The sequence below is a fragment of the Poecile atricapillus genome, chromosome 10, assembly GCF_030490865.1.
Source record: "Poecile atricapillus isolate bPoeAtr1 chromosome 10, bPoeAtr1.hap1, whole genome shotgun sequence".
Lineage (NCBI taxonomy): Eukaryota > Metazoa > Chordata > Aves > Passeriformes > Paridae > Poecile > Poecile atricapillus.
In genome coordinates this window covers 11,387,530-11,414,106 of record NC_081258.1, presented here as the reverse complement: position 1 = coordinate 11,414,106, position 26,577 = coordinate 11,387,530, and the positions used below count along the sequence as shown (strand labels likewise).

The window sequence follows — 26,577 nt, the reverse complement described above, 5'->3', positions numbered from 1 at the left end:
AGCTGGAGGAGTCCTGAGGCAAAGTGTGCTTGCCTGAATTTGATCCCTCTATTAACCACAGAACATATTCAAATATTTACTCTACCAAATGCAAGACTTTGTGCAAAACACCATCGTAAATTCAGGAGCATGGGAAAACACTCCCACTTACCTTTCTGCTTTCAGGCATGTCCACCAACTTCTTCTTCCAGGCTCCTTGAGTTCCTCCCCATCACAGTTCTAGCTCCCTTTCACGGACTCAAGCCATTCTCCTGGGCAGCTGGGAAACCAATGGAGTTTTTGCTCCCAGTTCCTGTCATCTCAGAGTAGCTCCAGCTGTGGATACATTCCACATCCATTGTGGCTTGGGCCCACAGAGGGGTGGCCTCTTGTGCATCAATGAATTGTAATTTTTCCTAACAAAGAAATCTGTTCCTGTGCATTTGATGCCATTATTTTGATTCCTAACTAAGCCAAACATATGATAACCACCTTCATGGCTTAGAAAACACAAACTGAGGACACAAGGAGACTACTAAAGGAAAAAAAGAAAAACCCAAAATACATTTATTACAGATATTTCCCAGATATCACTTAATTTTATCTGTAGAAGAAACTAATAAAGCCTGCTCACCACTTGTAGAGTGCATAATGTGATTAACTACTTCTCCCTACCTGGCACATCTCAGGTTTCCTGTAACAGCAATATTCAAATGAAAGTATTTAAGAGGAGAAATTGCTGTAGCAGCAAAAGATTATACACTGGCACACAGTTTGTGAGATGTCTATGTATTTTTCACTGCTGATTTTCACTTTTATCCCAAATTTTCAATTTTCACCTGTAAAAAAAGACCTTCTTATTCCTTGATACTGGTACTTCTTATACAGCTCTATAACATACACCCCAGTAAATACACAGCATTTGAAATATATATGAAGTATTTTATATCTCATGCCTCATGAAAATCCACTGGTAGATAACTGATAATTACAGCTGCTTCTGATTTGGGGCAGTTACTTTTATGTATGTACCCCTTCATTAGTGTTTGAGGGTTTTTTTCTCTCTGTGTTCTCTCTAAAACTGCTGGCAAAGCCACTTGCTTGAGGAGGGTGGAACTGAAGTGCAGCACTTCCTTTCAGAGTACATTATTTGGTGATGGGCAGGCAAAATTACTTCACTGGGTGTTTATCTGCCCTCCTAATGGATGTGAGGTCTAAACCCTTTTCCCTGTATGACTTTCCTATGTTTAAGTACCTGAGTTCCCTGAGCTAGAGTTTGTCTGCTTTTTAGCACTGGGCATGGCACAAAGATTTATGTTTTTCTGTGTGACCATACCAGTCATCCATCACTCTTAATTACAAAAAAATCTTTCTCCTTGTTTTTAAAAGCCCTTTGAATTAGCTTCCATTATGAAGCTCTATCACAAATGGTCAAATGCCGGTGAACAAAGAGAAGGTAAACAGGCTTGAAAACACTTTTGTGATCTGTCTAGCCTGCTATGTCAGGAAGAAAGTCAAGGGATTTAGGTGACTAAAGATGACTTTCCTGAGCCAAATTTAGCTGAAAGTTACACAAGCAAGTTACCTCATCTCTCTCCAGAGTCAATGGGAAGAGATAGACTTCTTCAGCGACAGTTCACGCTAACATGAAATAAATACCAAATCCAGGTGGAATGATTAACCCTCTGGAGATGCTTCTTGCAATTCATTCATTGTGGAAACCATCTCAGAATATGGAGCTAATCATTAAAAGATCTTTGCTTATGTAAGATGAATGCTCATTTTCCCAGTGGTTCTAAAATTGTGGCAAACTTGTATGTAAAAAAGGAATAGATAAAAATATCTGAGGAGAATTTATAAATATCTGAATGCAGTCATTCCACTTTAAAAACAAAAGTATTATTTTCTTCTACTGAAGATGAGGAAATCATACTAAGAGTGAACATGACAGATAGTTTTGTCTGCCAAAAAAGAAATAGCATGGGCTGCTTCTTCATCTAGAGAATTTCCTTTAAAGTAGTTACACCAAGGTAAAAAGATGTTACTTAATTTCTTTTCATAATAAGAACAAAAAAGTATATTTAAACGGTGCCAAGTTTCCTAATGAGGCATCTGTTTGTACATATTCTACATCTTTCTAACTACCAAACCCACCACCCATTCACCTTGTATTACTTTTATTTTTGTTCCAGCTGCCATGCCAAAGCTACATGCATACCACTACTGACATCACTAAATGCTATTAACAGGGCAGGCTGCAAAAATTGAGATACTAGGCTACTAACATTAGGTTTTAACTGATGTCAGTGTATTTGCCACTTAGTGTTTGAGTTTGCAGAGCTCACTTCTATTCCATTCAGCTGTAAACATGGAGTCCAAACACTTGCTTCTTACATGAAAATTAAAACAATGTTCTTACAGAATCCCTCATTTCCAGGGCTTGAGACTTTTAGTAAAACCCCAATATTGCATGCCTTCCAGCTGACCATTGGACATTAATATGATTTGATCACAGTGTTACTGCTAATCAAACCCCTATCATTTGACATGTTCCCTCTTCCTGGACTTGGAAAATCTACAAAGAATGGCCTTAACTCAGTCTTCTCATGGTACAGATTTATCAGAGCCCAGACTCTGCCTGGCCCCCAAGGGCAACTGGGATGCACATCATGGATCGAATCCCTTCTTTCACCCATGAGAGCAGACCTGTACCTCCTCCCCTGGCTGTAAAGCAGCTTCACTTGCTGGCAGATAAGCAAGGACAGCGAGGGGCAGGGCAGAGCTTGGGAAGGGGAGGCCCCAGGAGCCAGTTCTTGTGCAAAGGCTACAAGTCCTGAACAGGTGAGGGATCAGCTCCACTGGACAGACACAGACTGCCCTGGATGACAGAAAATTGCACACAATCAGCAGCATCTTGGCCACCTCTTTGGTAACAAGAACAGGCCAACACAGAAGTCTAAAAGGAATTTTTTTCAATTTTAAAGGAGTGAGGGCCCCCTCCCAGGTCCTGCAGAGTCCAGACACCACTCCCTGTGAGCAGGGCAAGAGCATTAGCACAGGTGTACTGGGATATGGCTGCAGTGTCAGACTGCTAGACTGACTCAGTTTTACACTCAGGTTCTGAACAAGGCTGCTCACCAGTCCTATGAACACATGGCTCTTGAAGGGGGGAAAAGCCCTCTCTTGACTTTGGCAGTGGCATACCCATAATGCCTCCACTTGAATTTCCCCGGTTTGATCTCGTTTATATTTCAAGGAAATTATCCTAAATGGCTATTTATTTATTGTTAAACCAAACATATTAGGTGTTTTAATGTTTCATCATGTGCTTTCAATGCCCCATTCCAGGAAGCCCCACTGTGGCAACAGCAGGATAATATGCCATATGCCAACATCAGCCCTCTGCATGGCTCTTGCTACTGTCTGACAGGGAAGGAGTTAAAATCCTAATTTTCCTATTGCACTTCACTTTAAAGATAACCCTCTTTTACTACAGCATGGCTCAAACCCTTGGCTTGCACTGACATTGCTCAGCAGAGCATTTGGTTTTCTCTTTACATCGCATTTTAGCGAATGTTGCGTTTTATAAGATAAAATGATAAATGGCCTGACTTAAATGACCGGAGGGTATCTACTTTCCTGCTACTCTATTTAAAAGGTTTCTGTGAACATTTTACACACCTTATTGTGTGACTGTGGCTGTCTAATAGCAAAGGAAACAATAGCCTCTGATGTCCACAGAGGCAGGGCATACCACACAGGTGCCATGTTTTACAACACCACTATATCTTGTCATTCAGAAGTGCTCCCTGAACAAATTGCCTGTCATATTTAAAGATAAAATCTGACAGTGCCAGAGCTGACAAGTAGTCCTCAACCCTGACATACAACACAGAGCTGAATTTTGCTAGATTCACTGTAGATGGATTTGTCTTTGGAGATTCACAGCAAAGCTAACTGCTGGCAGAGCAGCAGAAATTATTTCAAAACATTGCTAAGTGTCAGACTTTATTAAACGGTTGCTTTAAAAAGGGGGAATAGCTTCTGTGTTAGATTTAGAAAAGAACTATACAGAAATGTTTTTACATATTTTACTTCACCATAAAATAATGATTTACAATGTTTCTAAATAATAGAAAATCCTGCCGTACATTTCAGGGTTGCTCCTTAGCACTGGGATTTTTATTTACACTACAGGAACTTGTATTCTTTTATCTTTTGCCCTGTGAGGCTCTGAAAGATACATACAATAAATGAGAATTAGGAAGGAGTGACAGAGTGCTCACCACTGCTCAGGTGGTGATGGGGAGCAGTCAGAGGGCTGCCTTGGGAAGCAAACGCTGATGCTGCAGTGCTCTTTACCTCTGACAACACCAAAGAGAGCAGAGCAGGGAGGCTACAGAGCTACAACACAAGTGGCACTGGCAGATGGGCAGAGGTGGGGCAGGTACTCCACAGGTATGTTGAAACCCCAGACTGCAACTACTTTCAGATCAGCCCCTTTTTGTTCTCTTTTGGAGTTCTGAGGGGTAAAGAGCCACATAGACATTTGTTTGCTTGTGCAGCTCTTTGTAACCATTCTATGGCTCCATTAGATACCTGTACATTTAACTCCCTCCTTGGCCACAGAATACAAACTTTTGAATGTATAGCTGGAGAGATTTTTCTGTTCCTGTTTATTAGCCACTAACAAGGAGCAACATGGTTGTTCTCAAAGAGGAAAAAAAGGCATAAAATATTATGGCACATGACAAAACGTGCCACATTGTGTCAAACCATTTCACAAAGACAGCCTTGATGTTGAGATGTCTTTTCACACCTACTGCCAGCTGAGTGCTGAAGTGATGCAAAGGGGATGTGCTCTGGGTAACCTATTCCAGCGTCTCATCACTACCACTGAGTCATGTTTCTTCAAGGAAAGGGACCCCCATCACAGGGTCAAGGCCAGCAGCGAGTGCAAGTACCTATGAAAAACCTGGGAAAGAGACAAGGAGGGTAAGAGGGAGAGCTGTGCCGTCTCCCACACCGGGTGACAGCAAGAAGGTGGGAGCAGAGGGGCTGCAGCCACGATTCTGAAGGGGTTGAGGTGCTGCCATGCAGCTTGAACTTCTGACAAGCCAGTGCTGATGTAGGAGTCAGAAGTATTATGCAAGTGTCCAAAATGGATGATTGACACCAGTTAAATCAGGATCAATGACTGGAGAGCCTACTGCTGCATCTTGCATGTAAAACTGACATGTGCAGAAAGCTGTGGAATTACAAAATAGGAAATTAAGTGGTCAGAGACAGACAGAATCTCAGCTACTGCCCCCACCTCCAATTTATATTTCAGTCCCAGGCCTGCCATGAAAATCAGGATTTGAATTTAAGAATAATGGTTGAAAAATGCCTTTCTGTGAATCAGTAATATGGAATCAGAGGCGTAAACAAACTCACTCTGCTTTTGTTCAGATACACATGAGCTCAGTGGTGGCTCTAAAGCCTTCTAACTGCTGGGATCTCCCTTCCCTGTCACAGGATTACTGCACACCCATGGTGTCCTCCCTGTGCTGGTGACTCTGGGGCAGGTTTGCTGCTAGAGTGTGCACAGTCCTGCACAATGTGGAGAAATAATGTCTGAGTATGAGAGGGAGAAAGCTCAGACGTAGACACAGCTCACTGTCTCCAATGAGATCACCCCTGCCCAGCCCTACCCCAGACCCTCCATGGCTGAGACTTAAGCCATGGACACAGTGAAGGTATGAATTCATCCAGGTATGAATTCTAATTGCAGCTCTAACTTGATTTTGGCAGCCCCTTCTGAATGCCTCTTTTATTGTACATCTCAGCTGAGTCCCTGGACTTCAACCCCAGGAGTGGTTCTTGTGTTTTTCATCTGTTGGCTAAAAGTATCTGCTGGTGTCACCAGCTGCACTTAGTCCAAGAAGAAAATAACCCAGACTTTACTGAGGTGACCCATACAGGGACACTTCTCACTGTCTGCAACAGAGGAGCCACTTACATGAGTTTCATTTTCTCTCTCACAGAACTCTTCTATAACATGGACCTATCTACTAGTCACTACACTACAAAAATCTCCCCAAGTACCCCATCATCCTGTTTCCTTCAAAGCATGACTTTGCCATAGAAATAGTGTTAGCAAAAGATGTAATTGTCATTCTCCTGGGCTGCATCAAATCTTATTTAAGGATGGATCTCCTCTCAATTTCTCTTAGAGGCACTTTACCCTAGAGAGAACCAATCCATTATTGGAAGGAGAAGTTCTGACCCCATTAGCTGGGCAGATGTATTTTTGAACTACAGACCCCTGAGCATCCTCAATCCAAGATGAGCTGGCTCAGGCAATGATGTGGGGAAGGGATGCATCCTCAGAGATCCCTTTGCATCCTGCTCTGCACCAGGCAAGTGCTGAATGTGCACTGCAATAGGCACCTGAGAGATCACCCTGTCCAGCAGTTCATTGAAATGAGTCAATGGAAGGGTATGCAGACAAATACAAAATGCTGGGAAGTGTAACTTTGGATGTATGCTATTTAAAAAAAAACAAAACAAAAAACAACAAAACATTGAAGAGAAATTCCTTGTGATTTATAATTCTCATATTGGCATGTACAAAAAATCAGTGTGTTATATTGAACTTTTTAAAAAGACTGCTCTGTTCCAAGCCTGCTTCATGCATGTTTAACTCTGCCCCCCTGAGAATACCAGAAAATGCATAATACAAGAATTTGCAACCTTTAAAAGTGGAAATGTCATAAATTAGTCTTAGTTAGTCAGTTGTGGCCCTGACACTAATGAAAGTGCTGTTGTCCAATATGCTTTGCTCTACATTGATTTTTCTTATATCTGCTGGGAGTTCTAGTAAAAGAACAATAGATCTAATAATATCAGTAAAGCAAAAAAAGTAAGGAACAGCGAGCTCTTCAGTATATACAGGTCAAGCCACAATCAATTTCCAGATTTGAAATTATATTTTTAAAATGTATGTTTAATACAAGATCTTGTTCTAAGTCTATCAAGTCAAAGCTTGTATAGTTTCAAGTTCCTGAATGACTGCTTTATCAAGTAGCCCACACTTAGGCCCCAGAGGTTAAGCAATAAAGGAGAAACAAAAATAACTTAAAAGTTTCTGCAGCTAGTTGAATCCAGCAACAGCTTCTTAAAGCGCTTTTACATTCCTACAGTTTGACATACCATAAAGCCACAAGATACATTGAAAAGTTATGAATTTGTTAAGTAGGATTTCACTTCCTCGTGTTGTTAGAGGCCATTAAGTTTATTAGATGTTAGCAGAATACTTGTAAACAGAAAATATGAAGGCTTATGAAAAGTGTCCTTTATTTTCACCTTAATAATTAACATGCAACTAGGAACAGGATAGCAGAAACCTAATTAATGAAGTGCTGCTATTTTCAAATTCTTAGTGATAATTATGCAGCAAGTTTTATACAGACCAGATGAGAGGAAATATAATTGTGCAAAGACAGAATCATATAGATTAGATGACAACTTGCATGTATGTCTTTAGAAGATAAACTGATTCAGTTACAAACTCTAAAAGCATTCTCTGGACCCCCTGAAAAAGCAAGAATCCATAGTGATACAAACTTTTACAAACCTTGTGCCTGTGTCCCTCCAGCAAAGATTATTGCATCTTTTTCATTTATTTATTTTTTTGGAAGGTCACCACTGCCATGTGTTTAACCCATTTTTAGGAAAAGTTAAGGAAAAGTATGCTCTGAGAGTAAAAAAAAGGAACAGCTCAAGGCATTCTAGATCCCAGGGACATTCATCTTGGTCTTTCTAAGCACATGTATCACAATGCATTGTAAGAAATGTTTCAGACTAAAATTGGTTTTGCAAATGGGTCTCCATCCAGTTGCCTGGCTTTTATTTAAATCAATTAAACGTTTTCTAAAGCCAAGGAAACAATGTTCTAGGCTAAGAAATCAAATTTCTCACCTCTTGGATGCCTTGCTGACTCTGAGCTGGAGTGTGTGTTAATAATGATCTCTGTCAACTTTTTTACTTGGAGACTCTGTTCCATCCTGGCCAATATTAGTCACATTTCCATCATCTCTTGGCTGGAATTTACTAATGCAGAATAATTTGGGCACACAGCCTTTGGCCTTAAGGGAACCCCAGGAATTACAGAGCACTGCAGTGCACCTCAGCCACATGCCCATGTGCACATCTAATCACTCTCCTGATCTCTACAAGGGCTCTTGTCAGAGCATCACAGGAAATCTGCAGTTTCAGTCCTTGCCTTGCTCTCCCACTCGAATCTGGGATAGCATGGACACAGCTTTCCACAAGGAAAGAGACAGCTAAGGACGACTACTCCTCTGACATAGCAGAATCGTACACAAAATCTGATATGGGTGTGTATAAACCTGTGAAATCAAACTCTTTATGAATGGACATCACAAACCTCACTACCTCAGTCTATGTACAAGACACATTTCTTTGACATTGCCTCGTTTAACATGACTACACAAGTTTTAAATTGCAAGCTCTTACTGCAACAAACATGGAACAGTTTATACACTCAGGCTGATGCACTTTTGGTGGGCACTGAGTTCCTACTACTCCCATAACGTAACAGTTTGTGTCAGACATGGGAAGTGTAAGGTTGCACTCCAGAAGAACGTGTTCTAAACCTAGCAGAGACATCATTTTTTGCTGAAGGAAACACTCTTACAGGGAATAGAAGTCAGTCTTTCTCATTTATGATATGAGTCTTACCAGAGGCACAGAAATTATTCTTATTTCCTCACTAGAAGGTTTACAATATAATCAGTACTTAATTCTATCAATTCAAGAATCAAAACAAACCCTCCACCATCTATTTTTTCTGTTTACCATTATTAAATTGCCAGCATAGGCAGATGAGGGTGCTTGGATTTGACACACAGTTCAGGTTGTGAGCAATGTGCCACTGAAGAATAGACTCAGCATCTTTGAGTTTGGTGCTTTGACAAAGTTTCTCTCTCACTATTTGGCATATAGAGAGCTTACAGAAACCAATTTTGTCACCTATGCACCTGAACTTCCATGCACTGCAACACTGAGATATTGAAGACAAGAACTAACAGCCTCTGAAGGACAAATGACAGATAAACAGATTCTTGAAGCAGTTTATTTGATAAATGTCACCAAATTAGTAAATACATAATACAAACTTACATATCACTGTATATCTTGCAGAGTTCTATAAATAGATCTTAAGAAAAAGTAGCAGTACCAAATAAAAAAGGAATCAACCTAATAAATTGGTTTGAAAAGAAAAGTACTTCAGGTAATATCTGACACATAATTCTAAAGTTTTCTCACTTTAAGGTCACATCAGCCTAACAAAGAACAAAACTTGTTAATAACATTACTGTTAATATTGAGACAAAAGGGAAAGAAGGGGCATCAGTCAATAGAAAAGAAAAGCAATAGAAGAATTATGGAATTCTTTGACGTTGGATAATAATTTATTAGGATGTTCATCAAAATAGCTAGTAAAAGAGTGCTCTCAGTAAAGTACTACCAGACTACCAAATAAGTACCAGACCAAAGTGCTAACAGGTGCATAACCCGCATTCCAGTTTGCTTCAACAACTCACCTTCACCTTGGTAAAAATAGCACAAATACCAACAGGGTATTATTAGGTATGTCTTAGGAGTTTCCTAATACAGCAGTTGTACCACCTTCTGGGGCATACAGTGGAAATACTTAAAATAGATCTAGAAGAGTGGGGATAGTATTATTTTATATTGTATTATATACTGCATATTCTCCACAGAATCATTTCAACCCAATAAAATCTCTTTCCCATTGAGAGCTCAGGGACTTGGAATGTAACAAAAAGATTCATTGGAAAGTTTTAATCAAATCTTAGGAGGTCTGAAAGATCTCTATTATATGAGATATATTATTGTATGTTATGCAATTAAATATTGTGCTAAATATGACATGAGCAGGACAGACTCCAGCTCAACTTTCAGCTATAATTTTGGAGGACAACAAGTTCTGTGAGAGCATCTTTAATCTGTAAATTGAGCTGATTACTGGAAGTAACAGAGATATGCCAGCAACAGGGGGTTACATAACACTCCTTCCAGCGTTGGTACTCAGATCCCAGCTGCACTTTTCACCTCTGCCTCAGTTTCTCTGTGTAAAGCATCCTGATATCTTAAGATAAAGTGCCACTTTTAAAATATCAGTACAATTAGATACATTTTTCAGTGAAGCTGTTGAGGAAAGAGACCCTGGAAAATTTCTTCCTATTTCATATGTAACATCTTCAGGGTTACAATGAACTAGGAAAAGTTAAAAATTTATGACATTAAAGAGGTAATTTCACTGCATTTTCTATTTTCCTTTTTCATGCAGACATTCATCTTCCACAAGAAACAAAGCTTCTCAAGATATACTGGAGAGCAAAATGCTCAAGTCATACACACTTAGTTTCAAAGTTATGTTGCTACTCTGAGAGAGAAATCAATGTATACTATATTAAAAACAATCATCACAGCCCTTCAGATGATTGGAAAGCTTAACTTTGAATGCAATTCAACCTAATAGAGGCTTTAATGGCTTTTGACAGATTGTTCCACTGATCAAGGGACATGTATGAAAATAACTGCCTACCAAGCCCTGATTTGATTTTAAGAAAAGAAAACTGAAGGTTAATGGTAAACAGAAGTTGATTGTTCACATTTTCACTGAAATAACTCTATCTGACCTGTTCTTAGAAGCAGTGGAATAAAGGATAATGGGAATCTTATACACCTGACTTTTTACTTTAGCCTGTAATCAAGGGGACTAATCAGACCAAGATGTGTTGGCATGAAAGCAAGTATTTGACCATAGGGAGGGGGAGGAGAACAACTTTTGTAACCAAATTCTTGATCATCATGGACAAGCCCTGTAAAACCACTGGAGATTTAGAGGATGTAAACCATAGCATAATACATCCTTTAGGATTATGAATGTTATCTCTTAACCAACAAGAGAAATGATAGTTCCCATGACATGTGAAGTGTTCATGCCTAAATATCAACATTTTAATGTGCTAATTTTATCAGTTATTTCTTGGCTTTTATTTTACATGTTATTCAGCCAGTTCTGTAGCCTTTCTATGTACAGTCTTTTTGTAATTGTATATATTATCTTCTTTTGTTCAGTGAATGCCCTCAGGCTAAGATGAAGAGGACAGATGAATGTAAATGAAGGTGCAAGCCCAGCCATGTTGAAGAGTTAGTTTGGACAGGAAAGAGAGCAGTGGTTCTATTCAGGATTGCCTCTGCCTGTACAGGTGGTGTAGCCACAGCTCCTCATCACTCCCTAGCAGCTCCCACCCTCTAAAGGCAGGTTATTGTAGTCCTGAACTTTCTCCTCTTATGGGGAGTGCAATGGGTGTCTGCTTTTGATGAGGAACCTCATGAATTCTTGTCTGACCCTTCCCTGTGTCATATCACTGTCCTGGTGGGACAGGCCAGAAGATGAGCTGCAGCAACTTGAATCCCAAATGAGAAGCAGAATGTTTGTAAGTACTCAGTCCATGGAGCTGGGGATGAGAGTTTCTCATCCCCGTTGCTACAGTGGAACAACCACTCTTCCCAACTCTGTAACCTTGGTGTGAGCTGACAGTGTTCAGCTCCCAGCAGAAAGCTGAGGACTGGCTGTCAGGGGCAGGAAGGCATTTAGGGAGCCAACATTAACTTTGCACCAGGTGGTAACCATTAAGGGAGAGATCCTGACCTGCACTGTACGAGTTGGAGCTCAATGACTCCCATATGAGCCCAGTTAATGAAGTTGTGGCCTTGAGAAAGCACATCCTTGGGTCTTGTGTGCATCTCACCTTGTGTCTCTTGCCCTGCTCTCAGCCCAGCTTAGATGGAAGCCTAAGCCTGGCCTGGTTTAATAGCCAACAGCCCAAACTCCACTGCACTGGACTGATGGAACAGCACTGCTATAGCTGAGAAAGGAGCAATGCCAACTCTTAACACACTACAATATTTTTGTCACCTTTCATGAGGGATTTTAATTATCTTTTGATTTCTGTGCTGTTACATGAATGGAATCCCTAAATCTGCCCCACTGTATTAAGTAGACCAGCATGATTTTATAGTGTATGTTGTACCACTACAAGTGAACCTAAAACCATATTCAGATGATAATAGATAATAAGACAACAGATCAGGATATTTATTATGGTGCATGTTACCCATCCTGCACAGTTTTCAGTTTCTGATTACTCACTGCATTCTTATTTACCCTTAAAATAATCAGAACCTGCTGTAAAGCTTAGAACATAAATATTAGGCCTTTAAAATCTACTGTATTGAGATTAATTTTATTTATTTACATAACCTTTTCAGCAGAAGAAAGGACCTATGGGATAAAATATTTTCATATACAGGGATATGAACAAAGCATTATGAAAACATTTCTAATTACATTGCATAACACAGCAGTTTTCTATCAAATACTTAAAAATAGTCTGTATCTTTCATCCTCCAAATTACAGAAACAATAGAAGTTTTTCATTTTCTGCCAACATTTTCTTTCTATCAGTGTGAAACCAACTCTGTATCAGATTTATAAAAGAAAGCCCTTGCCTTGAGCATTTAATTTGTACTGGTTCCATGTTTAGTCAGTAGCTTTTGTAAAATTGATGAATATTGTCTAAAGGCAAGTGCAGACAGGCAAACAGATCTGTATCTTCTGCAATCCATTTAGCCTGACACACACGTGCAAGGAAACTATTTTACCTCAATTCAGTCCTGGCTGATGAAAAGTAAATGTAAGCAAAGCCGTGAACTTCACCATTTTAAAAGAACCACTGAATTTAATGTCAGAAGTTAATTTATGATTTCACCTCTTCCTTGAAAAAACCTGACCTTGGTCCTCATGCTTCTAAAGCATCCAGGCTTGACAAACAATTGCTATACACAGAACATTAATAAGAGGCTGTGTCCTCCAGCTCATCCAGAAAGGAAATGGGTTATCTAATGCTGGAATATAAATGGATTGCTAAAGAATCATTGAAACAAGCTAAATTATAACTACTTGAATAAAATAAGGAAATCTTCAACGTATTTGTCAGCTTCTAACACATAATCTAAACACAGCACTAATTTACACTTGATCTCTCAGGGTTTTTATATATATTTACCTTCGTGTTCTCCTTTTGGGGTATCCTTTGGCATTACTATGTGCTTCAAACAATTCCACCATCTTGCTCATGTTATTGCTATCAACTCCTGTGGGCTTTGGAGATATGAAATCTTCTCATACTTCTGCATTTCAACTGAACTCAATCAGGTTATACTGATTTAGATGATGCAAGACTGGAATGCAACACAGAGCCCTAAACCACTTGATTATTGGTATTTTTTCAGTGTTATTCATTCCAAAGGTGTTAATTTGTCCATGTCATTGCTATCCATGGCTTAGATAAGGGCTATCTGACTTCACTGAGACTAGTACTAGTTCAGCTAATTCACTACCTTAAATCTTCAAGCATAGGCAAGACCTGGGAACATGTATTCTAAAAAACCTATTATTACTGCCAGCAGTCTCCTAATAGGTTGTTTTGGTTTGGCTTTATTTTCACTGCTGCTGGAAATAATTATTTGCCAATCATTTTTTTAATAGCTTTGCATCCACTTCAGCTACAAACTACATCATTGATGTGCCTTCTCCACCCTTTGTGGTGGTCAGATTCCTTTCAATACTGTGATCCCCGTGGATTTTAGCAGCGCTTAATTAAACACAAAGTAATCATAAAGTAACAGCATAAATAAACAGTCCCCCTAAACACTGTGTTAACACTGTTATATCATCAGCTTGTCTAATTCATATTGCTCATTTCCAAAGCAATATCTGTTTCTGAGAATTGCCTTTTCAAAAGCAGAATTCCCACATCTTCAGCTAGCTTTTCTCAAAGGGATCTCCAAAGTAAACAGTGTTTAGTGTGGCACTAATCCAAATATGTGCTATTTGCCCACTGGTAAAACCAGCTTTAGCTACTGCAGGGAAGAGAAAGCTATGCCCATAGCAGTATTTCCAAATGTTATGAAATCTACGGCACAAGAGACAACAGATAAATGTGTGGATCAAGGTAATATTATCAAACCCAGTTTAAGTAATAACATTCTTCAGAGAGTCTTTATATTCTACATATAAAAAACTAAAAGTTTTTGCAGAAGGCTAGGACTACAATGGAAACACTTGATTCAGGTATTTATACTTTTTCTGGCACAGCTTTATTAAAAGTCTTATGAGGTATAATCTCTACTTGATATAATTGTCCTGGCAAAAGCTGGTAGGTGTGGACACAGTTTTATACCACTAAAACTGAATTTTTACTGGCACAGTTTCCTTAGCTCCAGGGAGGTCTGGCATATGTTATACTGTCAAAAGTACAATTTTTGGGAGCATAAGCCTTATCCACACACACAGCACTTTGCCAGTACAGAAAGCTGGTGTGCTCTGGGTGAGCCCTGCCTCAGCAGAGACTTTAAACACCACTTAACACACGAGGCAAATTCATTTCTTGGTTGCAACATCAAACTCTGAATCTCACTATCTTCTTTTGTAGTGGTAATACAGCCTGGGTACATTTTCACCATAATGATTTTCTGCTTTTTGTGGCAAAGCTGGACGCCAGTCCAACCAGTTCAGTTAAAATAGCAATTTACCAAATCAAAATTCTCTCATTCAGGTGCGCCCTGTATCATCCCACACAGAATTGCTCTTTTTATAGCATGTTACTACAAAACATCATAAACAGCTATATTTCTTACGGTTTTCTGGGTTTGTGCTCGTAGATCTCACTTGATGCTGCAATACCCAATATCACACAATCTAAATCTAGTTTCTCAGGGAAGCAAACAACCCAAATGGAAGATCTTACTTACTTAGGACCATCAGCTCTTTAGGCAATGCACTGGGACACCTGATCTCAGAATAGAATTCACAACATGCAGAAACAAAGCAATGATTAGGAACTGAATTCCAGGGAGCCCAGGAGGTATAGATTCACATCAGAAATCTCTCTTAGCAGTATTCACTTGCCATGAGGCAAAATGGTAAGAAAGTCTTGGCATCTATGTTAGAATGCTCCTACAGAATTCCTCATCTGGAAAAAATGATCAAAAAATGAGTCACTGCACAAAGGAATCTCCAGCATCTCCTGCCCCTCTGTGTTACTGGACAGAGAATTTCCAGCTCTGTTTTGAAGATGTCCAGCAGGCTCACCCCAAGCTGGCCTCTCATTAGGATACCCAGATAATGCAGTCTGCCTTGTCACAGGTGTGAGCTACACCTTGGGTTGCCCAAACCTGCCAGGCCAGAGACAGTTCGAGGCACTCATGGCAGCTGAAATTCAGATACCAAGGGAATGTGTCCAAACACTGGCAGAGTTGGGCCTGCTCAGCCTCAAGAAGAGATGGCTCAGAGGGGACATTACTGATGTCTGTCAGCATCTGCAGGAGGTGTCAGAGGATGGACCAGGCTCTGCTCCTGGTTCCCAGCAATGGGACAAGAGGAAGGGGCAGGAAGGATGCCCAGGAAGTTCCACCTGGACATGAGCAAGGACTTTGTGTGAGCACTGAACAGACTGGGCAGAGGATGTGGAGTCTCCCTCACTGGGGATATTCCAGAGCTGTCTGGACACAACCCAGTGCCCTGTGCTCTGGGTAATTCTGTTTGAGCAGGGAGGTTGGACCAGATGAACCAGAGGGACAACTAGTCCCTTCAAACCTGACCCATTCTGTCATTCTGTGAAACACAGATATCCCTGGGCTGTAGGGTCAATGGGAATTGGAGTGGAGGAGAAGCTGGTGTTCTGGACTTCAGGCCTTAAAAAACTCATGCTTCTGTAAATCTGGGGGCTGGTCTTTTTTATTATGAGACAGTAATGAAACTACTGTGTAAAGACTGGTAAAATCTGCATTGACACATAAAATAACACATTAAGGAATCATAATGCTGAAAAGATTTATGATAATGACAAATCTTCTCCCAAGATGACCAGCATCAATAATTCTGGGCTGGAAGGTCACTTGTTATTCTATCCATTGAACAAGATTTTGTAGATAAGCAATTACTTCTTCTAGATCATATGGCAGAGGCATATTACATTCATCATCATCTGTCCAGAAGGGATGGCATTCTGGTTTCTGGTCTTCTGGCAAGCTCTCTGCTGCATCTGACTGGCATCTGAAAAGAAAGGTAAGCAGATAAACCACTTAAGTAAAACTGTATCAAGAAACTGAATACTCAGCAAGGATACATTTGAGCATTAATTTAAAGAGAAAGATGATAATAAAAAAGAAATACGACATCTTCTGACACCAAATGGATTGCACATTTCCAGTGAAGTTGATTTCTGTTGTAGGCTTTGTATTTTCTATAGGGATTTCTCAAAAAGCCAATCACAGAGAAAACTCAGTTAGTGTTTCTTTATATGGTGAATTATTTTTTCATTATCTCAGCTGTTATTTAAAGTATGTGATTAAATCATTATCAGATTTAAATGTTTGCTGGTTTCCAATGTATTACTAGATTATTGAGAAAGATTAAACTGAATTTACTGCATTAAGGTCAGGGGGGATAGATTAAACAACATTAAAGAAGCCAGACTAGCTTTGTAGATGCTGGAGATTTACAAGTGTATCAACCTGCTTAGCACTGAAAAAGGCAATATAAAAAGAGAAAATTCTATAAAGAAAAATGGAAATGGAGGTTAATAACAACTTCCAATGATGAATGGGTGGGCAAAACTTCAATAAAATTAAATTAAGACGTTAGTGTATGTTAGTCCCCAGAGAAAATGTTTAAATTACAATGTTTTTTATTAAATGGATTATTCATCAATACTAGTGAAGTCTAATTATAATATTCAACTAAACTGCAGTCTGCAGAGGAAAGTTTTTATAAGTGTCAACCATCGCATCTCTAAAGATTAGACTGTAATACATGCTGCATCAAAAACATTATCACAGTTCAAGGAGGATTCCCCCCTGCTTTCCCTTCCCTCAAACAATTTGCACATTGCTGAATAATTAGTTAATATTTGCAGAGGGGAAAAACAAAGAAAAATGCTGAGAATTATCTTAATTTTGGTATATACTGCAGGTCTATATTGCTCTTTAAAATGGTAGCAACCAAATTGCAGAAATGAACTTTTATCTCTTGTATGACATTTTTTAAAATTTGTGGTCTATAAAGCACATAATTTTTGTAGGAACTTTAAAGTTGTTTAAAACATGTATGTGTCTTTCACCTCAGCAGAGTGAACTCTAAAAATACTGACACACAAAACTTCCTTGTCCACACCATTGACCTTCTGGAAGAGACTGTTGCCAAATTAAAGATGTCTTCTTCTCCTGGGAATTATTAATAGCAGTGTAATCCCCATGAGAAAACATACTTCAGCTTTACACCCATGTTGGTGGGTGGTTAATTGCTGCACCAGCATCCTGGGCACTCAATCCATCGTACATTACACTACAAGGACAGTATTAACACATAGCATTCCAATATATCTTCAGCTCTCCACATCAGCCCCTGATAATAGCATCTGTTAACATGCACTAAGTACTATTATGTAGCACATCACTTCATAAATAATAAGATTAGCCGACCTCAGGGCCCTGGGAAGAGTAATGTGTTTAAATGTTCTCATTATTTATTTAAAACAAGAATTAAAGGAACAGAAGCTACTTGTGACAATCCTCTTAGCATAAATATTAAACTGTTTGCATTGATAAGCTGCACTGTACAGAATAACAGAGGATTTGTTTTGCTGGCTGCTTTATAATAGTTGTTATAGCAAATGCAGTTTAGTGTGTGAGTTCTGAGAGGTACTTAACTGATTGTGCCATCATGTTCTGAAGACATCTTCCAAATTATATAAAGGAACAGGAGAAAATTAATATGCAGGGGAAGCTGAAACTAATTACAGCGTAACTATATAAGGCTTTTAAAAGCTTGCTTTATTTTCTGTCTTGGCACAAAATAATAGTCAGTTTGGTGTGTAGTATAAGACATTCCAGTTTAAGCATTTCCATCTAAAAGTGGACAAATTAACCATGTAGAGGTTATTGCAGATGACAAATCACAAAGCTCAGCCAGTAAAGACTACAGGCATGTTATGTGATCTGCAAAATTCAGATAATAATAATAATAATAATAATAATAATAATAATAATAATAATAATAATAATAATAATAATAATAATAATAATAATAATAATTCTCTCTCTCTCCCACATCTACTAACAGTATTCACTGACATAAAAGATATATCAATCTTTAGCTTCCTCAGCATTCCAGATCCCTTTTTTTACCTTTCATGTCTTTTTTTTCCCTCTCTCTCTCACACGAACAGATTGACCAGCTTTTCCGCCACGTGGGTGTCTGTGTTGCTGTAAATGTGGTAGCAGTCATGGTGACGCAGTGCCTGGGCAGCCCAAGAACCACTCCTTGCTACTTTCCCTTTTCTCTCTTTGCTGCCAGCAGAGCATCGCTGAGAGCTCTCCCCACAACCAGGCACGTGCCTGAACTTCCAGGCAATCACGCAATTGGGGAAGTTTTAGCCATTGCATATTCCATGGGTGTGATTAGAGGAATGCAAGTGCTGGGTCCTGAGACTTGCTGTAAGTCTGAGGACAGAAATGCATCATTGTGCTGGAAAAATATAAAAAAGGGAAAGCAGTGCCATAGGGCTCCAAGGTCAGTGATTCCATGGTGCTTTTGTCCTTCTGTTGGATTTCTACAGCTTTGCTCCATGCTTTGCTGCAAGAACAGCAGGGAATGATACATTTTTATAATTTGTCAATCATCTATTTTGATCAAAATTACAACCCCTGTGCTGGATCTGCTGACATCAAAGACAGCTTAAGCTTTTCCTATTCAAGGTATGGGGCTGGTTCTAGGCAGTCACCGCTGCACCTGGCAGTTCAATAAACAATTCACCTGAAAAGCTCCCACAATCTGGAACACTGTCAAAAAAGTGCTTTCTCACTCAGAATTAGGGTGCAAAAAACAGACCTTTCCAGATGAGTACATTTCTGATTAAAAAAAAAAAATTCTACAGGAGAAATTGTTCCTAAAATGATCTTTAATTTTTAGCAGTGGAACAGAAGATCTTGCCAAAAGCATAGCAACATTTTAAACCAAAGCAGAATAATCAAAGGCATCTAAATGATTGCAAAGAATTATTTAAAATTCTTTGTATCTGACAGTTAACATGAGTTAGCAACAACTCCTGATAAATAAAAATAAACAAAAAAAAGGCTGCAAACATCAAGCTGTGGTGGTAGTGGGAAAGTATGACGATTTACAATAATGTAAATTAATGAAAATATTCTGTGTCAATTACAAACTGTTATATGAGTTACTAGAGTCAAAACTCCAAAAGAAAATAGAACTAACCTGTGCATATTATATGTAAAAGTGTGTAAAGAGTGGAAATCACAAAAACTCTGAAATACAGAATAGATTTCAATACTCTATCTGCAGTAGGAGAACAGGAAAACTGCTGTGATATATTTCAGAGCAATTTAGCTGAACACCTTGACAGTAAGTGTTTAACAACATATTATGGAAAGAACTGTTTGTTTATAGAACACACAAAACTTCGTGGTCCCTTCTTTCTTACTAAAACAATCAAGACTTGTGACAGTTTCAATTAAAAAAGCCCATTTTTAGTTACTGTTGAAGAGCACACTGTCACTACCTCTACCCTCTAAAGCTCCCATACTTTTCATCACCTTTTTGTCTGTTTTTGACAAATGGACTTTGCTCATTAATATTTACCAATGTTCAGCTAAGTGATGACAAACATTTGTATGACTGTTTGACTATTTGCATAACAGCACATGATGCTTTCCTGGAAGGTGGCTGATATCCCCATGGGCAGGTGTGCATTCACTGAGAGACACTTGCCTGGTCACGGTTCCCTGGACTGCACTGAGTTTTGGTGATCAGGGTGTCACCTACATTAGAGGACACTGATCATGATGCTAAAATTAACCAAGCTAGCTAAAGTGTGTGTTAATTATGAGTATGCAAGCAGTCAATAAAAGGTTAATGCAAAAGTCAAAGGATAAATTTATTTCAGTATTGCATCACTCTACTGACTAAATGACTAACATTATGCTTTGTTTTTAATCAATATATTTTACAGTAATGCGTGAGTCATTGATTTGAAAAAACATCTTTTTTCTAATAGTTAAGTTTTGCAACTATTAAGTATCAAGTGTCAATATACTTCAAACACTTTCTTCAGAGTAAATACCTTCTTGTTCTGTTGTCAGGAACAGGAATGCATAGAAGGCAAGAGGGGGCCTCGGGTTCTGCTAATGAATGTGATTAATGCAAATAAGAATTATTACCTAGGAACCTAAATAAGGTACTGTGAATTAGAGCCCCTGGATTCTCTTGCACTGTTTGTCTACTCCACAGAAGCGTAGTCAAATCAGATCAATAGGGGTCAATCTGTGGCTCAGACTGCACAGGCATATTAAGAGTGAGGATACAGTCTTTATAAACCTGAGATGGTTCTAATTTAGTTGCCTATTCCCAGCAGTTCAAAGACCAATGGAGATGCCTTGGAAATTCATAGGGTAAGATAAAGAAAATGGGTCTGGCTGACTTCCCCATGCACTGGTATGGTCAGAAGGGAAGGATGGGGCATTTGCCCTTCAGGTACAAAAGCTCACACCTATACACGCTTACTCCAGCATTCCTGAAATTTTATGTTTTATATGGGGAGCTATTTTCTCCCTCCATTTATGCTGGAATAAAGGTGTTACTGTACTGTTACTAAAAATTTCAGGGTAACTCTTATAACAATGGCCCAGGCAAAAAAGCACATTTGGATCACTTTACTAAGACAAATGCATCCCAGAAACCCAGACTGACATCGCTTAAAATGGCACAGCTCTGCTGACATGGGGATGTGCTGTTCTGAGTAAGAGCAAGAGCAGCAACTTCTTTAGACACCATCTTTCACTCTGAAAACTCACAATGACTTTACACCTATGGGTCACATATTACACAAATATGGGTTATTAATGTTACAACACAGAGCTCTGCTGTGGAACACAAATCCTGCTGGTATAGGTAGCTGGGACATGGAGATTTGCTTGTAGGTTTGGATTTTTTCATATTCAAACTCAGCATGGAAATTATTATGTAAACTACGCATAGTTACTCTAATCTTAGTATTAGGATAACCTCATGTCATTTCAAGATGACACTCTAAGTTGCCAGAGCCTATACAGGAGGATCCAGTGGATTCTCAGCTATCTGAATCATGCAAAGCACAGAGAAAGTATGAGATTATATACATGAGGACAAATACCTTTACCTTGACTTTTCATTTTTATAAAGTGTATGTCACTGACAGGTATGAAAAATTTATTTCTGCTGCTGAAAGCAACACAGTTAAAACCTGAGACCACTTAAGTCACTGTTGAAACTCTCTGATGTCAACAAGGCCAAGATTTCAGTATAAACACATTTCCAGAAACTATTCACAATACACATGAGCTAAGAAGCATAATAATAAACACCATCCAAAAGAAACTATGGAAGGAATGAAAAAGGCTGGGTATAGTTTCTCAGAGTGAAATTTTGCAAGGGATACTCAATTATATAATTCAATTACAATGGTGGCTGCATTACTGGCATTGTAAGTCAGCTAATACAACATGGACTAACAAGATGTGATGTTCTGTAACTTTGAAGTTGCCACACAAAGGAAAAAATATTGTTTTATCAAACTGACTTGCTCAGTAAAGAATAGGAACACATTAAAGTAAAAACTCAAATTGACCAACAGTGCATGGTTCCAAGGAGGTATATGACAGCTCTCCATGTCCTTTGGGAGAATGGACACACTGTTCCCAAAGAACAGCAGGAACAAACACAGCTGAAGAAATGGCAACTCTTCCATTGGGAGCAAAATCCTCATCAGCCATCGTGTCCCTGGTGCCCTCATCCTGCACAGACACTACTCCAGCCTGATCACCTGCATCCAAGGGAAACCAGTCCTGTGCTCTCCCAGAGCTTTTTCTGGAGAACTAATTCAGGATATGAGATCTACATAGGGAGCTGGAGCTTAACTTGCTTATAGTAAAAAAATATTGAAAGCTTGACTTCTAATTTAGCTTATTTTAGAAGAAATAGCATATATAGAATCCGTTTTTCAGCTGGAACATCACCAAAGGTCTTTTGAAAGGTGTTTGGAAAATGGGTTGACTTATGCCTCATCATGACACAGGTTAGGGTGGAATACTTTCTGATGTCTTTGTTTAAACTCTGTAAAACATAAGGAAGCTAATAATTAAAAACCCTTCACTTGATATAAACTTTTTTAGTTTGCATCCTAAAGACTATTTATTGAAAAAACAGAAGATGGGGAAAATATGAATATACTGAAATACCATTTTTTAAATGGTTATATCACAAACAAAATTCTAATTTTTCACACCAAAACTGACATTTTGAAAGTTATTGAGTTAAATCTAGACTAAAGATTTTATTAGCCTTTTTATTTAACCAATCAGAAAATTGCCAACTTTGGATAAAGCATTTCTTTCAGTTGTTCCCTGCTTGTCCCTGCTGTGACACTGCACAAGTAAAACCTTCCCAGGTTTACTCTACCTTTTAAGGACAAAACAAATTAAATCAATATTTGATTTTGCAAACTAGATTTTAGAAGTACTGGTCCCAAATAAGCAGTGAAATGAAGTGGCCAGATGGAAAGAGAGCAGTGCTTCATTCTTTTGGACATCTAATCCCCAGTGCATTCCCAAGAAGTCTGTCCCATTTAAAATAAGTCATTGCTGATGTTCTTTCATGTGCTGTAACTACAGTGTGCCCAGCCATAAATAATGGCTGAGACCAGGACTGCATTTATAGAAGGGACAAAATGAGTTTGTTTCCAGATAAGAAACTTGAAAAGAGAGTGCCAGTTTTAAGAAACGGATAGAGGCAATATCAGTTAAATATTAATCGAAGGAAAAAAACATATCAGCTGCACAAAGACACAAGAACAAATACATTTGCTGGCATGTCAGATGATCTCTCTGTCTGCTCCTTTCAAAAGCTGATAATGGTTCATGTCACTGGTGCTTTTGGCCCTTACCACAGAAGCAAAGTTTACAGTCACTGACTCAAGAGCTTTATGCCTTCAAAATAAACCATTCCATTGGAAATGAGGACGCTGGCTGCAATATCCTGAGGCATCACTGGACAAAACAGGATAGCCTGAAAACAGCCAGCTTTGTGTGTACATTGACAAAGTGAATCTATAGCAGAATCCATCTTTAACACTGGCCTGCAGAGTGCATTTTGCTGTTCCACAGAGAGGCAGGGAAGAGATCAATGAACCTAACACTAAACAGGGTGAAACAACAGTTGCATCAGCTTGAGAATGTCAGAGTTTCTATTATTACTCAAATTGTAAACCAGGTAAATATGAGAAAAACCCTCCACATGTTGAAATAACAGCAACTGAAACACTGGTGGAGTCCAACCAAAGGAGTTTTCAAGTGGTGCACCAATGTGCTTCATATGCATTTGTAAAAATATATAAAACTCAAAATCATTTAAGAAAAAAAATGTTGCTTTGTCTTAATTGTAAATAACTTAAAATACTTTCCTCCTACAATATTAATTAAAATCTGTCAAAATGTATTTCAGTCTTTCTAAACTATTTAGCTCAGTAACTAAGGAAAAAGATAAAGGTTTGTTTAAGCTACAGAGTGGGGATTGTAAAGCCCTGAAACCTCAGAAACATTCCATCTCTGGGTGGAATGAAAGAAAAGAGGAAACAAGAATCTCCTTTCTTCGAGACAGTAATCTCTACTGAGAATTAATTAATAAACAAAAATCTACCTGACTTCTGATGAGTTTATCAGTGACCTTCCTCACCAGCTCTCCCCTAAAAAGGGCAATATCTAGGAGGTGGCTCTGCAGCAGTGAGAACAGTCCTGGCATCAGATGCACGAGGAGAATTTGGCTTCCCCAGACACAGTGTTCCCCCACCTTTGTGTCCAACACACCCAGAAACTGTCCATGAGAAAATCAGTGCACCTCCTATTCCCACAGGAGAACGTCTGTGTGGGGCAGCCTCAATTCCATGTTTGTTTGATTTTTTAATTAAGAAACATCACTACTCGCTATAAAGTGTAGGGGGTAGGGAAATCCCCCAGAGAAACACTGAATAAATAACATGGCATTTGCTGAAGGATGTAGTTTAATCCAATTTAACTTATAGGTCTAAATATTGTTCCCTTTCAGTCCTGTTTTCAGATGCTTTTGTTTCCTGTTTTTAGAATAATATGTGTTCAAGGAATGTATCCTGACTGTATGAGAAGCACGTTTATACATATTTATATGCACACCCCTTCACACCAATACTTGCAAAAAAATCCCATTAGTCCAAAAGAGACAGCATTTAGGAGGAAATTTTCAGCACCACAGACACAGATTTAGTTACATACTTTTCATGATCAGCAATGGGGAGTTATTCCCACCGTGTTAAGAATATTTGGCTTTGACTTCAAACAACGTACAAATATATCAACCTCAATATAATTTATATTCTCTCAAAAGGAACCTAAAATTCTCTAAGCCTTTGCTGAGACATCTGATGTTCCAGTCCCCTCTGTTGCACTGTATGATCGGCTGTTTTATTTCACTTGCAATCCTTGCTTTTCTATGATTTTTTCAGACAAAGAAACAAAATGTCTGCTATATGCTGAGTATAAACACAGCTGACTTGTTTTCCCCAAAGTATCGATTTTATGCACTTTTAAAATAACTATTTTCATTCTGTTTGCATAATCAGCTGGGGCATTGTTCCTCTACATTTGCAGAAACACAGATGGAATTGCTGATTTGGAGCCTTTGGAGAGATTTTATAGTATTCTCTAGAATCTAAGCTTCTATTAAAATAAGGTTTCAAGCACTTCTGGTTGTGAAGATAGCCTGGACAATGTAATTTGATGCATGGTTATCTTGTTGAGTCCACAACCAGACAGACAGACGCAATAGCACCAAGGGAGCTGTGAACTTCCCCCACTTATTTTATTGGGTGTTTACTTGGGGCCAGATGCTCCCCTCTGCTGTGCAGAACAGCGTTAAATGACTGAAAAAAAGAGAGGAAAAGGAAATGGAAATAAAAACCAACAAAGAGGAGAAAAGGAAATCCCCACAGCCCACTTCCCAGGGGGCTACAGATGCCCTCCCTTGCCAGTATTAGACTGTTGGAAGACCTGGGGCTGAGCCATGAATATTTTCAATTTTTTTGAAAGACACTCTATTTTCCAGAAGAATGTCATCTGAAAAGTTAATGATGCTTCCAGCATCATTTACTCTTTCGCTTTGTCTTTTCTACTCTTGTTTATGTGAAACTCATATAGGTAAGCAAAAATGTAAACATAGGATCATTTGAAATGACACAGCAAGAGGATGGCCCTCCCATTTAATGCCACCTCATTTAAAATTAGCAATCCCATTTTCCAAAGAACTTAGGGTCTGCCCTTCTGCAAGAAAGCTAAAACATTTTCCTTGTTGAGTGTATGTTTTTCCAGAAGGCACCTTTTCATGTTAATAAAAATCAACTGCTGTATGACAAATCCCTGTTACATAAGGAAAGTAAAATCAAAGGAAACATGACTGAATGCAACTAACAGCAACTGCATTACTTGATCCTTAAATCAGTCTGGAGAGAAAGGGTCTGTATCTTCCCAGCATCAAAGCAGTGTAATCCCTCCTGCACCACTCCTGCTGGCTGCAAACACAAACCACCCCCAAAATCCCCCAAATTCCATCAGGACCAAAGCAAGGGTGACCCAGAAGGGGCAGCACTTGGGAGTTGAATGGAACTGCAGACCTTAGACGTTTGTAGTAACCACTGTGCAAGGACCCCACGTGTGATTTTACACAGAACAGTCCCTTGTACATGCATGGCTCACAAGGGAGAGTGACACCAAATGGAGATCCTGCCCCAGAAACCATCTGGATCCTCTCAGATTCTTACTAAGATGCACCTCTTGCCTGCTTTGCTCCATTTCAGTGAATTTGCACGTTTCAATAGCCAAAAGGAGGCTATGATAGACAGATAGCAAGCACCACATGTGAGACGCTAACAACTCCAAGATTCTTTCAAGATTGAAATTAAAATCTTGTTTATCATTATAACTTGAGGCATAAATACATGTGTATACATACAGACATCTCTCTGTTTATACATATATACATATATGTACTCCCACATATAAGAGGAGCTTATACCACATCTTCTATCAAGAGCTATGGCCTTGAATGCCTAAGAGGCTTAGGAAACAAAGAAGCAAACAAAACTAAAGGTTTATTGTGCTGCAGAACGACATTGTCTTCCCTGTGTTGTGCACCTTGGCTGTAGCCTGCAACCAGAATGTTTATAACATATATTGGAACTCCTACTGTAAGAGCAATGCAATCCTGTGGGCTAAAACACAGTTTCTTTAAGGTCAACATGAGGTGAAACGAACACAGGAAGGAACAAATAATAGGGAAATGAGAAAACAGATACAAGA

General features: G+C 38.9%; 1 protein-coding gene across 2 annotated transcripts in view; it reads right to left on the bottom strand.

The window, feature by feature from the left end:
- Positions 1-9,112: 9,112 nt before the first annotated feature.
- Positions 9,113-26,577, bottom strand: part of FTO (FTO alpha-ketoglutarate dependent dioxygenase) — a 227,547-nt gene continuing 210,082 nt past the window's right edge. For both annotated transcript variants that reach the window (XM_058845637.1, XM_058845644.1), the window contains one exon: positions 9,113-16,198. In XM_058845637.1, coding sequence (XP_058701620.1) covers positions 16,045-16,198 — 154 coding nt within the window. In that variant the 3' untranslated portion in view covers positions 9,113-16,044. The remainder of the gene's footprint in view (positions 16,199-26,577) is intronic.